The sequence below is a fragment of the Teleopsis dalmanni genome, chromosome 1 (genome assembly GCF_002237135.1).
Source record: "Teleopsis dalmanni isolate 2A chromosome 1, ASM223713v2, whole genome shotgun sequence".
In the NCBI taxonomy this organism is placed as follows: Eukaryota; Metazoa; Arthropoda; class Insecta; order Diptera; family Diopsidae; genus Teleopsis; species Teleopsis dalmanni.
The window spans coordinates 82,061,570-82,073,957 of record NC_051846.1 but is presented as its reverse complement, the minus strand read 5'-3'; the positions used below and the strand labels follow the sequence as shown (position 1 = coordinate 82,073,957).

The window sequence follows — 12,388 nt, the reverse complement described above, 5'->3', positions numbered from 1 at the left end:
GCAGCATTATGATTTGCCGGTATTGAATCGGTACAAAAATTAACATTTTTAACATAGATATGTGTTAATAATATAAATATGTATAGTTTTAACAAAAAAATGAATTCGCGTAACAGAAATAATAAATATATTAAAAATTATGTGTGCAACATATAACTTAAAATAAACTTGACTCCTTGAACACAAAAATTATCGACACGTCTCTCGTTCAACGTCATTTTTGACGTTTTGTCAACCGATTCGTTTAATTGTCAAAAATAGAGAAGACACTTGCAATTATTCTTCTTAAGTTGTAAAATTAACATCAAAATTATAAATATTCGTGTGTACGAAGATTGTATATAAGTTACTTGGAAATTACTGGTGTTCATTTGTTTAAGTTATCTCCTAAAAATTAAAAATAAAAAAATATGGGTACGATTTTGGTGTTGATGTTTAATTTGCGTGAGTCAACAAATATATTGAACCTGATTGTTTTTAAATTTCAGGTGGTGTATTAAGTTATTTTCGAGGTTTACTGGGTTCCAGGGAAATGCGAATTCTAATACTAGGTTTAGATGGCGCCGGCAAAACAACAATACTATATAGACTACAAGTTGGCGAAGTTGTCACAACAATACCAACAATTGGCTTCAACGTAGAACAGGTTACATATAAAAATTTAAAATTTCAAGTATGGGACTTGGGTGGACAAACAAGCATCAGGTAAGTGATAAAAAAGTAATGGATTTATATAGAAATAACTATTTATTCCTTAAGACCTTATTGGCGATGTTACTATAGTAATACAGATGCTATAATATATGTGGTTGATTCTGCAGATCGTGATCGGATAGGCATTTCCAAAGATGAGTTACTATATATGCTAAGAGTAAGATTTTAACAAAAAAAAACTGTACATTTGTTAAATATTTCTTATTTAAAGGAAGAAGAACTTGCCGGCGCCATACTAGTCGTCTTAGCCAATAAACAAGATATGGAAGGATGTATGACAGTTGCTGAAGTACACCATGCGTTGGGTTTGGAAAACCTTAAAAATCGGACTTTTCAAATATTTAAAACATCAGCGACAAAAGGGGAAGGTTTAGATCAAGCTATGGACTGGCTCTCAAATGCATTACAAAGTCGTAAATAGTCCAACATTGCATCCAAATATAAATTACGTTTATTCAATGTATTTTCAATTATTTTAAAATAAGAAAAAACTAAGCTAAATTATTGCAGAGAATTAATAGCATGCGTGAGTTGTAATACTTTTCTCTTATAACTACCACAGTCATGTAAAAAGATTTTTTCCTTACAACAAATATGTGTAATATACCTACAGACAAGGCAAGGATTTAGTTAAGCATTTTTATAAATCTATATATATATATATTTATTTATATATATATACATACATATATTTTTCTTCACGTATGGAACTCCTGTTTTAATGTTGCGCAACTTAAAATAGAATAGAAGAAACTTTGTAAGAATAAAACTTTGTAATATCGTAAATTAAGTGATACTTAATAAATTAAAATAATCAAGACATTGTTTATTAATGTATAATGTAGAATTTATTTATCTTTAACGATTAAAAACAATTTTGTGTAGTTTACCATTCCGGTAAACCATACCTTCTTACACGTTTTTCTTGCGTATCTAATTCCATGCGTACTTTTTGTCTCATATAAAAAATTGGGCAATCTCTGTTGCTGCATATAACTTCTTCATGCAATGATCCTTGACAACGCTGGCATTCTGTCCAAAGTCTTGAAAAAGTCTCTTCCAGTGATTGTTTAGCAATAACTTCTTTTTGATAAAGTTGACTCATTTTAGGTTCACAATGAGGACACAATGCTGCATTTTCATAACCTTTCGGCATCAAAGCTTTACATCCCAGACAAGATGTCTTTTTGGTCATAAATCCGGCTAAACCACCAACCTTCGAAGTTACTACAGTACGTGTGCGAGTATGCTCACCCTCTAGAAAGTAAAAAATTAAAAAAGTGTAATCATTTAGCATAAAAAGTTTTTAAGTACTTAACAACTAATTACTACACATTAAGTATACTTACTTAGTAAGACGGATTCTGCTTTATCGCCTAAAATGGGCTCAAAAATTCTTAATAGAGGTTTAGATAACTGCTGTTCTAAGTAATAATTTGAATCAATAGGGACACAATTTTCAAGTACAAACAGTGGGTCCTCTGCTTTTTGGTATGCTGGAGTATTCTTTGTTGCAGCGCAAATAACGTAAGGCACTCGATCACCTAATTTTGGTGCAGTCCCAGCATCACGTTTGGCCATTTTTTTAGCCAGTTCAACATGTGCTTGCTTGGCGGCATAATCTTCACTTGTCTTCGTTAACTCTTTTGTTATAACCAACTGCGATATATCTATACGGTTGCACAACAGATCGGAAATAACTTGTTTAGCATATTCAACTGCGCCGTCTGGATTACGTTCAATAAGCAGTTTTTGTAGACATGTATTCATTAAGTTTGCAACCAGAGGAGAATTATCCCTGCGCACAGTTTCAATTCCTGTAATTAAATTATTTTATATAAATATTTAATTTTATGATTATTATTTTAAATGTATACCTTTGCAATCCATTTTGTCATACTTGTCCACACGTGTGAAATATAAGCCAGCATAGCGTTTCTTATTAATTAATAAATAAGGGAAGTAGACCTTTTCAAACTCCAATTTAATTGGTCGAACAAATTTTGAACTAACTAATGCCGCAGCTTCGCGACCTAATTCCATACTTCGTTCTAAAGTCTTAACTCCAAAATTTACCATAACGGAATCTGTATCTCCATATATAACTACAGCATCGTTTTCATAGCCATTTTCACGAGTGTAGTGTGATTCAACTTCATTTTTTGTCATCTCTATCATAGTTCTTCCATAAGCAGTAACACTTCCTGATATTTCCAAACATGGTAGTTTGCCAACTTGAGCCCCTGTAAACCCATAAACAGAATTTGCTGATATTTTTAATGCCAATTGTCGACCATCGAGCACTTTTTGTTTAAAGGGATCTGTTTCCACCTAAATGATATAAAATATTAAAATATTAATATTTTATTTAAAATAATAAAAATATTATATTATATGCGAGTATTTCAATTTTGTACAACTCACTTTCAAATCATTTTTTGCTTTTTTTCTAGCCGCCAATAGCGATTCCAATATTTCTGGTAGCAACCCGCGTCGTACCTCAGCTTTTACAAAAGCATTATTGGCGGGAGTGCGCTCAAACTGGTCGGAGTCTAAATTCAATTTCTCCACAAAACCTGGACGCAGTAATGTTGTGTAACATAAATTATGTGCCATCATTATACTCGGGTACAGAGAGGCAAAATCTAAAGTTGAAATTGGATCTGCATAATAGCCCCTTTTTGGTTCAATAACCGTCGCTCCTTCATATTGCTCATCAGAACCTTGTGACGTATACGAAGGCATAATAAAGTTTTTAGTTTTAGCTTTTCGAAGCAATTGACTTAACACTTTGATTTGTTGGCCACGGGTGAGTAACGATTCCAATGTTACACCCGTTACTCTAGCCATTTCCATATAATTTACAATAGACATTAGTTTTTCGAGCAAACGCAAGGGTAAATAAGCGTCTTTCAAGCAATACATACCCAGACGGCGACGAGTCTGATCGTCCCCATTTTGCAAATCGGTGATAATACTGTGATGTACATCTTCTTTTTGTTGCTGCAGAAAGTGATAACTGACTGCATTGAGCGTATAGGAACGCAGTTTATAATCTCGCAAAAGCACAAATAATAAATCAAAAGGCACACGCCCTTCAAAATTCACGTATTTATTTTCTCTTTTGCCCATCTGCTTAGATTGCAATACTTGTTCCTTTATAACAGAACGTATATTTTTAATCCGCCCAAGGTATTCAAAATTTCTAACATTTAGATGAGCTGCTCGATTAATCAAATATGGTATATCGAAATTATTAATATTATAGCCAGTGAGTATATCTGGATCTACTTCACGTACAAAATTTGACCAAGCATCAAGTAAATCCTGCGAAGGATGAGAAACAATAAAGCTTTCTATTAGTAAATTAACAAAAAAATTACCGTTTCTTTGTCAAAACATAAAACCTGTGATCCAACTATAGGTGCACATGTTTTTAGCGTGAAAACATTTCTTATAAAAGGCTCTGGATCACCTTGTCTAATAACCATATTCGCAATTTGAATTACTGGATCCATTTTGGCTTCTGGAAAAATACCTTTACGTCCAGCACATTCAATATCAAAAGATAAGATACGAAACGGTGCTACTTTGGACCACTCGCCCTCAGGTTCATGCGAAATAAATTTATCAAAAGCAACATCAACTTCTAATTGGCAACGAGATTCAGGCAATGGTTTTGAATTACGATGGCGAAAACGCCAACTTCCAGCTGGCAATTCTATCCAATTGCAGCCAACTACTCCAGTTTCAACCATAAACCGTATGTCAAAATCTATATTATTTTCAAAAGCACCACAATCTTGAAAATCGAACTTATCATAAATAATTTCCTTCTTTAGTAGACGAGAGGAAGCCGCCACGAATTTTTGCATTGATACAGTGATTTTTATAAAGCGCTGCATTTCATCGCCTTGATAACCATATATGTTCATGCGTTCCACCAACTGTACTTGCAACACCGCTTCCTGTACATTTTCCTTGTTGCTGCGCATATCAGCCAGCACTTTTTTATTTAATGCAGTTCGAAATTCGTGACAGTCAGCTTGTTCAAACTGGCGTGGAGCTGATATATAAAAGTATGGGCAAAAGCCATGAACATGGCAACACACAGAATTTCCTTCCATAGTGATTCCATACATGCGTATAATCGGAACTGGACCAATTTGGGATCCCGGCATACCTGGTAACGGAGCACCAGTATAGTTTTCTATATCAATCTGTTGAAAAGTCAGCGAATCGGTCTCTGGGTCTAGTTCTGGAGGATCAACACGAGACCATTTTATTGAAGTTTGCTGATTTTCTGGCCCTTCACCAAAAAGTTGAGTTTGGTCAAAATCTTCGGAATCAAATGCTGCTAACTCTGCTTCGAATTCATTTCCAACATCGTCGTCATCATCATTATAATTACTACAAGTGAAATTTTTTTATTAATTAAAACTTACAATAGGAGCCACTTACCGTTGCTTCTTATTTGGAAATCCATTGTTTTTCCCACTCTGCGGCTTAGAGTTGTCAAACTTCCTTTTTCCGCCCGTTCCACTCATAGCCTAAAATACAATATTTGATTTAACTAAATTTCGTTTAATAAATAAAAATCAGCATTCAACCGCGATGCTTGCAAAACAGTCAAAATAGCGCGAATTTTTTGAATTGTCAATTAAAACCGCACATTCACAATAGATCGAAATTACAAATGTCAAAAAAGAAAAAAATGTTTGGTCGATTTATTAAAAGTCTTTTTTTTCTTTGCAGCTTTTCTTACGTTGAACCTAAATATTTAAAATCATTTTACATTTTGTACATTTTATTAAATATGAAATCATATAAGACATTTTGAGAAGTGGAGCACTTTGCGCCAAGAGAAGTCCACCTGACAGAAAGAACAACTCTGACCTGAGAAATGAATGACAAAGTTATAAAACCACCCCCATCGAAGAATTGTCACAAATGTCATCGAGACAAGAAAATTTTTCATTGCGTGATAAGCGTAGAATTTAAATCGTAAAAGAAAGGATTAAACGATTAGCATTCATTGCAGATATGTAAAAATTAATGCATCGAAAAAAGCTCTGTTCAAGTTAGTTCCAAAGAGTGTGTTTTCGACTACGTTGAAGTAGGAAATTTAGAAACGTAATTGCTATGTGTTAAGTGTGTATAGAACAGTGTCCCATCGCAAGCACCAAAGGAATTATCTAGCTATTAAATTTAAAATTATTTATCATTTAAAACAATATGTACCAAAGTGCTTGTAATGCTGCTACGACGGGGTCTTGCAATGCAGGGGTGGAAACAGATCGCGATGGTAATCAACAAGCTGCATTAATATCTCAGGAACCACCAACAGCCCCAATTGAACCAGACTATAGTGGTTTCGACATTGTAAAAGCTACTCAGTATGGTGCAATCGCAAGAGTAAGGGAATTGGTTGAGGCTGGTTGGGATGTAAACCAGCCTGATAGCGAAACAGTTACACTTCTACATTGGGCAGCCATAAATAATAGACGTGATATTATTCGCTATTTTTTAGAAAAGGGAGCAGCTGTAGATGCGATTGGAGGAGAATTAAGTGCCACACCATTGCATTGGGCAACAAGACAAGGACATCTGGGTGCTGTAGTATTATTAATGTCAGCTGGTGCTGATCCCAGAATACGTGATGCAGAAGGCTGCTCTTGTATACATATTGCGGCACAATTTGCTCATACAGCCTTAGTTGCGTATTTCATTGCCAAAGGTGTAGATCCTAATTTACAAGATCGCGGTGGTATGACTGCGTTAATGTGGGCTGCTTGGAAGGTTTGTAATTTAAATTCAGTATTCCGTATAATATAGAGTAAAATGTATTACTTCTCCAGGTTTGTGCTTTAGATCCTGTAAGATTATTATTAACACTCGGAGCAAACCCAGCAATGGTTGATTATACTCATGGCAACACTGCATTACATTGGGCAATATTAGCACGGAACGCGACTGCTATTTCAACACTTGTGCTAAAATCGAAAGCTTCATTGGAAGTGCCGAATCTACGCGGAGAAACACCTTCTTCCATGCTTGAGACACAAACCGGTGCTATTTGGATAGGTGCTAAAGTAATGGACAGGGTGAAAGAATCGTCTCTTTCATCACAGCAGAAAAGGTCATTAGTGCAACGTTTACGGCATGACAAACGACTGCGCTGGTGGGCTATGGTTGCTAGCCCATTTACTGGGTTTTATTTAATTGGAATTGTTTTCACGCTCAACATACAATATATTATAAAATTTTTTTTCCTTGGTTGCTTGTATTCGATATTTCATTCACTTGGCAAGGCCTTATTTGATGAACATCTCATGGCCTTACTACCACTCAGTGTTTACTTAGCGACGAAAATATGGTTTTATATCACATGGGTTATGTTTATTGTTGACGCGGTATCTTTCGCTGAAACAGTTTGCTTCCTCATTTGCTCAATTGCTTTATGGATATGTTTTCTTAAATCATGGAAAGGAGACCCCGGCATTATAAAACCAACTCAGGAACAAAGATTTAAGGTTTGATATCAATACTAAAAACGTTTTGTATGCTACTTTTTAATTTATTTTAGACTATAGTTGAACTATCTGAACGTGGAGGTATTGGTTTTGAACCATCCTCCTTTTGTTCCGGCTGTCTTGTGCGTCGCCCTATTAGATCAAAACACTGTAGTGTATGTGACAGGTGTGTGGCTCGATTTGATCATCATTGTCCGTGGGTGGGCAATTGTATTGGGCTTAAAAACCATGCTTACTTTATGGGATTTTTATGGATGTTACTCATTATGTGCGCATGGATGTTATATGGTGGTACCAGTTTCTACTTAAATGAATGCAACGTGCGTTTTGATGGTTAGTTACTTTAATTCTTATACAATTGTGTGTCGTGTACTATATCTATTGTTCAATTTTAGACTTTTTAGAGGGACTACGACGAATAAGTAACTGCAATGCATGGGTTGGTTGGGTAATGGGAAATGCAATGTTACACATGTCTTGGGTTGTTTTGCTAACTGTATGCCAAACATACCAAATGATATGTTTAGGCATGACCACAAATGAACGAATGAATCGTGGAAGGTATAGACATTTTCAAGCCAAAGGTGGCAAAAGCCCTTTTACACGTGGGGTATTTAATAATTTGGTGGACTTCTTAGAATGTACATGTTTCGGTTTAGTTAAGCCTAAGCGAGTGGATTGGATGAACTTTTATGAAATGGATATTGAACTAAACAAGAAAATAGAACAACAACCACTGTTGCGCAGTGGTGAAAGTTTAGACGCACCAAATTATCAGTATGTGTAGGATAAGTCGAATCGGGATGCGGTGACGAGAAAAGCACCAATTGTTAATTTATAGGTGGCTTAGAATTTAACCAAATTAATATGCAAAGAGCTAAAGTTATAGATTAAGTTTCTTCAATTAAGTTATATATATTTTTTTAAAATGTATATAGATGTGATATTTTCAAACGCAAACAGTTAGTTGCATTGAAATATTTTTAGTAGTTATTTTCTGCATATACAAAATAGATTTAATATTAATATGTGCTTAATGAGTTAGTTTATCTGCTTATTAAATTATGAACAAAACAATAACAAAATATGTTAAGTTGTTAATGTTATAAAAACCCTAATCAGCAAAATCTTATATATTTTTAAAGTGAAAAGTAATAATTTCAACTTATTTTTTTCATGTTTCTATGGTGTTTATTAATTTTTATATTATTTAATATATATACTATTTATGTTCAAAATAGATTTATATGTTTTGTATTGTTTTAGTTTAAGTAATTTGAAAATAAGCTTAATTTTTTTTTTATGTAAGTGTAAGAATAAAAAACATTCTTATAAAATTATTTATGATGGAAATGTCCTAGTGACGATGTTTCATACTTCTACTTGTTTTATAAATAGAAATTTCATTCTATTTTCCTGCTTTAATTATACTTAATTTTTAGTTTAAGTTTGTTGATTTATTGTTTTATTTAAAAGTATTAAATGTTTTTTTTTCACTTTATGCTGCCTTAATAATCTTAGTATACTTTGTATTGTTGAATGCTTCCTAACCTCAATCAAGCCACCGTATTAGTGCTATTTAAATGTTATTGTAAGAAATTGTCATCGCATACCGATTCATACACAGGAAAGATACTTAAATATATTTTTATTACGATTAACTTTATATATAAGCCAAATATTTCCTTGCAATATCTTGATGTCTTTGAACAAACCTTCTAATTACGATATAAATCAAACTATACATAAAATATCAAACAAATGATACCATTTGTTTTTTTTAATTATAAATTGAAAATATAAAAATGTCTGTAAACTGTTCAATTTATGTAAATTATTATAATATAAAAATATATTTGTAGTTTAAAACTTGTATATACAACATACTTGGTAAATAATATAGAAGCGCTTTTTTATTTAATTTTTGATTATGACGCACAATGAGTTTTTTATTTATTTAAAATAAATTAAAATTAAAATTAATGTTATTACACACATTTAACTTAGGAAATGTGCCAGGAGGCTTATATATATATTTTTTTTAATTAAATAAATAATATATTCCAAAACCATACGATGTAAAAAATTTAATGTTTAGCTCACAATGTCTCGTCTAGCTTAAACGGATAGTTGTAGGTAATATGATAGAACGCCTCCGCTGTATCACCAAAACGATATATAGACATATAGTTGTAATTTAGTTATTTGCTATAATTTATTTTATTTTAAACATTTTGAATATTTGCATATTAATTTCAGGCTAACAAAGTTTATTTAGTTTGGCATATATATGTTTATATATATATATATGTATACCCGCTTTATAATATTTTTAATTTCAGTTAGATATCGTTGCTATAACAAATTAACCGGTAGTTATCGAATCTTATTTACATATAAGACAAATTTTTATTTAAGAACCTTACTAACAGTTAGCCTAGTCAGTACTAAACATTTTACAGAAATGTAAAAAATAAAAAACATAAATTATAAGCAATTCAGTAAAAATTACTTGTATTATATATTTATCACTTTTTTAAGAGATATACACAAATGCTACTTGATTATAAATATAAATAAATAACGTTACTTACTTGCATTTAAAACTTATTTAGAATTTTTTAAATATTTGAGAAAAAATGTTATCTGTACGATCTTATCAAAGATATATCTTTTTAAAATATATTATTATTAAGCTTTCATCGAAAATGGACTTTTGATGCTTTTTTACAAATTTCAATTACATTTGTTAAACTTTTTTTATATCACTTAAGAATTAAATTAATATTTAAATAAAGATTTGTTGTGTATGTTATAAATTAAAATTAAGATCAAATTCATATTCTAATTAAAATGGAAGCATATATGTTATTAAATGACTACATAGCCGATGAGATGTTCAAGTAGTTGCTAAATAAAAATATGGATATGTTACGTGTAATTTGCATAGTAAAGAATATGAAAATAATTTGTAAATGTTATTAAGTGCAAAAAGTTTCCAGAATCATTTATGTCCATAAATAAAAATAATATTCTATTCCTGAAAAATCGTATATATTGTTATTATAACTCATATATATGTATATATATATATATATATTGAATCCTTTAACTCCTAGGATCAGCATAGGGCCGCAATAAAGATCTTCCACTCGATACGATTATTGGCTTGTAGTTAGTAACTCTCCCCAGCTTTTCCGCATGTGTGACATTTCCATATCAATTTGTCTTCTCCAAGTGTGTGCAGATCTCCCCCTTCTTCTGCTACCCATCGGGTTCTACTCAATCGCCATTCTTGTAGTGTCACCAGTCGGTCTACGCAAAGTGTGACCGACCCAGTCCCATTTGCGTTATTTGATTTCGGTTCTTTTAGGTGTTTGTTGATTAAAGACTATAAACGTTCATTTGAAATTGTACTTTAACAATTTTGTGTAATGACTGATTTACGAAAACTTTTAAGTTCGTATACTAATTATGCCATTCAAACATAATATTACTATACCATCGTATAACAAAGCTACAATTCAGATATAGTCCAACAAAGCAAAGGGAACTTAAACAGATTAAGCGAACGGCACAAGTTTTTCTAATTTTTTACTCAAGATATCGAAATGTAAACTGAAAGCAAAAAGCCGGTGATTCGACGACCCAAAAAGTTCTGCAAAATGATTTTGCAGAACCGGTGGCCAGAACTCTCAATCATGAGTAATGTATTTAAACTTAAATATCATATTGCAAATGGAAAACTGTAACAATATGTAAGACTAGTAAGATACCATAGCCTAGGTATAAAATATAATAATAGAAAATCTTCACAATATTTACTCTCAGAGTTGCAACTAAAGAGAAGAAAGTAAAACTAGTTTTTATAATATATACTATATTATATACTATATTATATAGTATAAATGTCTAAGAGAGAGCGCAGAAATTAACAAACTTCAGAAAGTGCATAAACCATATCTAAGCAGGATATTCACACAAAACAATTAGTAATGCGGATATAGCAACAAAACAGTGTTTAAACAGAAATTGAAGCCATGAATTTAAATAAACCAAGTTATTTAGATGATCCATTTTTAATATATTCGACTTTTTTTATGTTGTGGTGGAGAATTTAATTAAACTCTGTCTAGATTTCAGTCCATTCGATATTATATCGACCGCATCTAAAAAAAACTAATTTAAAAAAGGCTTTTGTATGTTATGTGAATAAATAATGAAATAAATAAAATTTTATAATTATAGAGTGATTATAGATTATAATTATAGAGGCATTTATCAGTAAAACTTAATAAATTCCCATTGGTATTAAATAATGCTTATTTCACAAGCAAAAGAAAGTTGTGTTAATATATCTTTGAATTTGTATTTGATCTGAAAACTGTTTCTGACCCGAACGGGTTTATAACCAGAACGTCTCGGTTTGTAGTGTAATTGCATAGAACTACGAAACGAACCATCCTGAAGCAGATAAAAGTGATATTAGGTATTTAAAGAAAATATATTATTGGTAAGTTTAATTTACATTTTTTTAAATATTAAGTATAAAAAATATTTGCTTTTAATTATGTTTTTAAGTATAGAATATTTATTTTATAATTGAAAAAATGAACTGAGTTCATGTGCTTATAGTTTATGTGGTTATAAATATATTCTCAAAACGAAACAATTAGAAAAGTGATAACGCATTATTGCTTAGTCAACAGCTAATTATCTTAATACAATATATGAAAAACATAGAGGTAATCAGCATATATTAAATAGTAGAAACAATTTCAAATTCTCACAGCTTTGGTATAACTGTTGACATGTTATCTGATGAACATCGATGTTATATACATATATATCAAATAATTTAAAAATATTTTTTCTGAATTAGTACTGATAAAACTCTGGGTCTTTAAAAATGCTTTAACTTGCTTTAAAATATTATTCAGAATGTTTAATTAAAACTATGGAAAACCATATTTTGTTAGATGTCATGTTCATATAGTAATGGAAATAATCGAAGCTTTCATATAACTAGATTTCCATTCAATAGATAAGTTCTCTCATATATAGGCTGCAAGTTACAGCACCAAAAATAACTAAATTATTTACCAAAAATTACACAATTTTACAAAAAACACACTAAGATC

General features: G+C 31.5%; 3 protein-coding genes across 3 annotated transcripts; 2 read left to right on the top strand and 1 right to left on the bottom strand.

Moving 5' to 3' along the window:
* The first annotated feature begins 140 nt into the window (after positions 1-140).
* Positions 141-1,177, top strand: LOC119668376 (ADP-ribosylation factor-like protein 1). The gene is made up of 4 exons (XM_038077857.1): positions 141-414; positions 489-705; positions 760-871; positions 926-1,177. Exons 1-4 carry the CDS (start codon positions 411-413, stop codon positions 1,133-1,135), a joined length of 543 nt encoding a protein of 180 aa, XP_037933785.1. The 5' UTR covers positions 141-410; the 3' UTR covers positions 1,136-1,177.
* Positions 1,178-1,545: 368 nt separating this feature from the next.
* LOC119668375 (DNA polymerase delta catalytic subunit) lies at positions 1,546-5,386 on the bottom strand. Its single transcript, XM_038077856.1, has 6 exons — positions 5,176-5,386; positions 4,098-5,124; positions 3,139-4,041; positions 2,592-3,045; positions 2,064-2,531; positions 1,546-1,971 (listed from the first exon to the last, which is right to left on the bottom strand). Exons 1-6 carry the CDS (start codon positions 5,259-5,261, stop codon positions 1,601-1,603), a joined length of 3,309 nt encoding a protein of 1,102 aa, XP_037933784.1. The 5' UTR covers positions 5,262-5,386; the 3' UTR covers positions 1,546-1,600.
* Positions 5,387-5,949: 563 nt separating this feature from the next.
* LOC119668374 (palmitoyltransferase Hip14) lies at positions 5,950-8,340 on the top strand. Its single transcript, XM_038077855.1, has 4 exons — positions 5,950-6,513; positions 6,573-7,247; positions 7,301-7,580; positions 7,643-8,340. Exons 1-4 carry the CDS (start codon positions 5,950-5,952, stop codon positions 8,032-8,034), a joined length of 1,911 nt encoding a protein of 636 aa, XP_037933783.1. The 3' UTR covers positions 8,035-8,340.
* Positions 8,341-12,388: the final 4,048 nt, after the last annotated feature.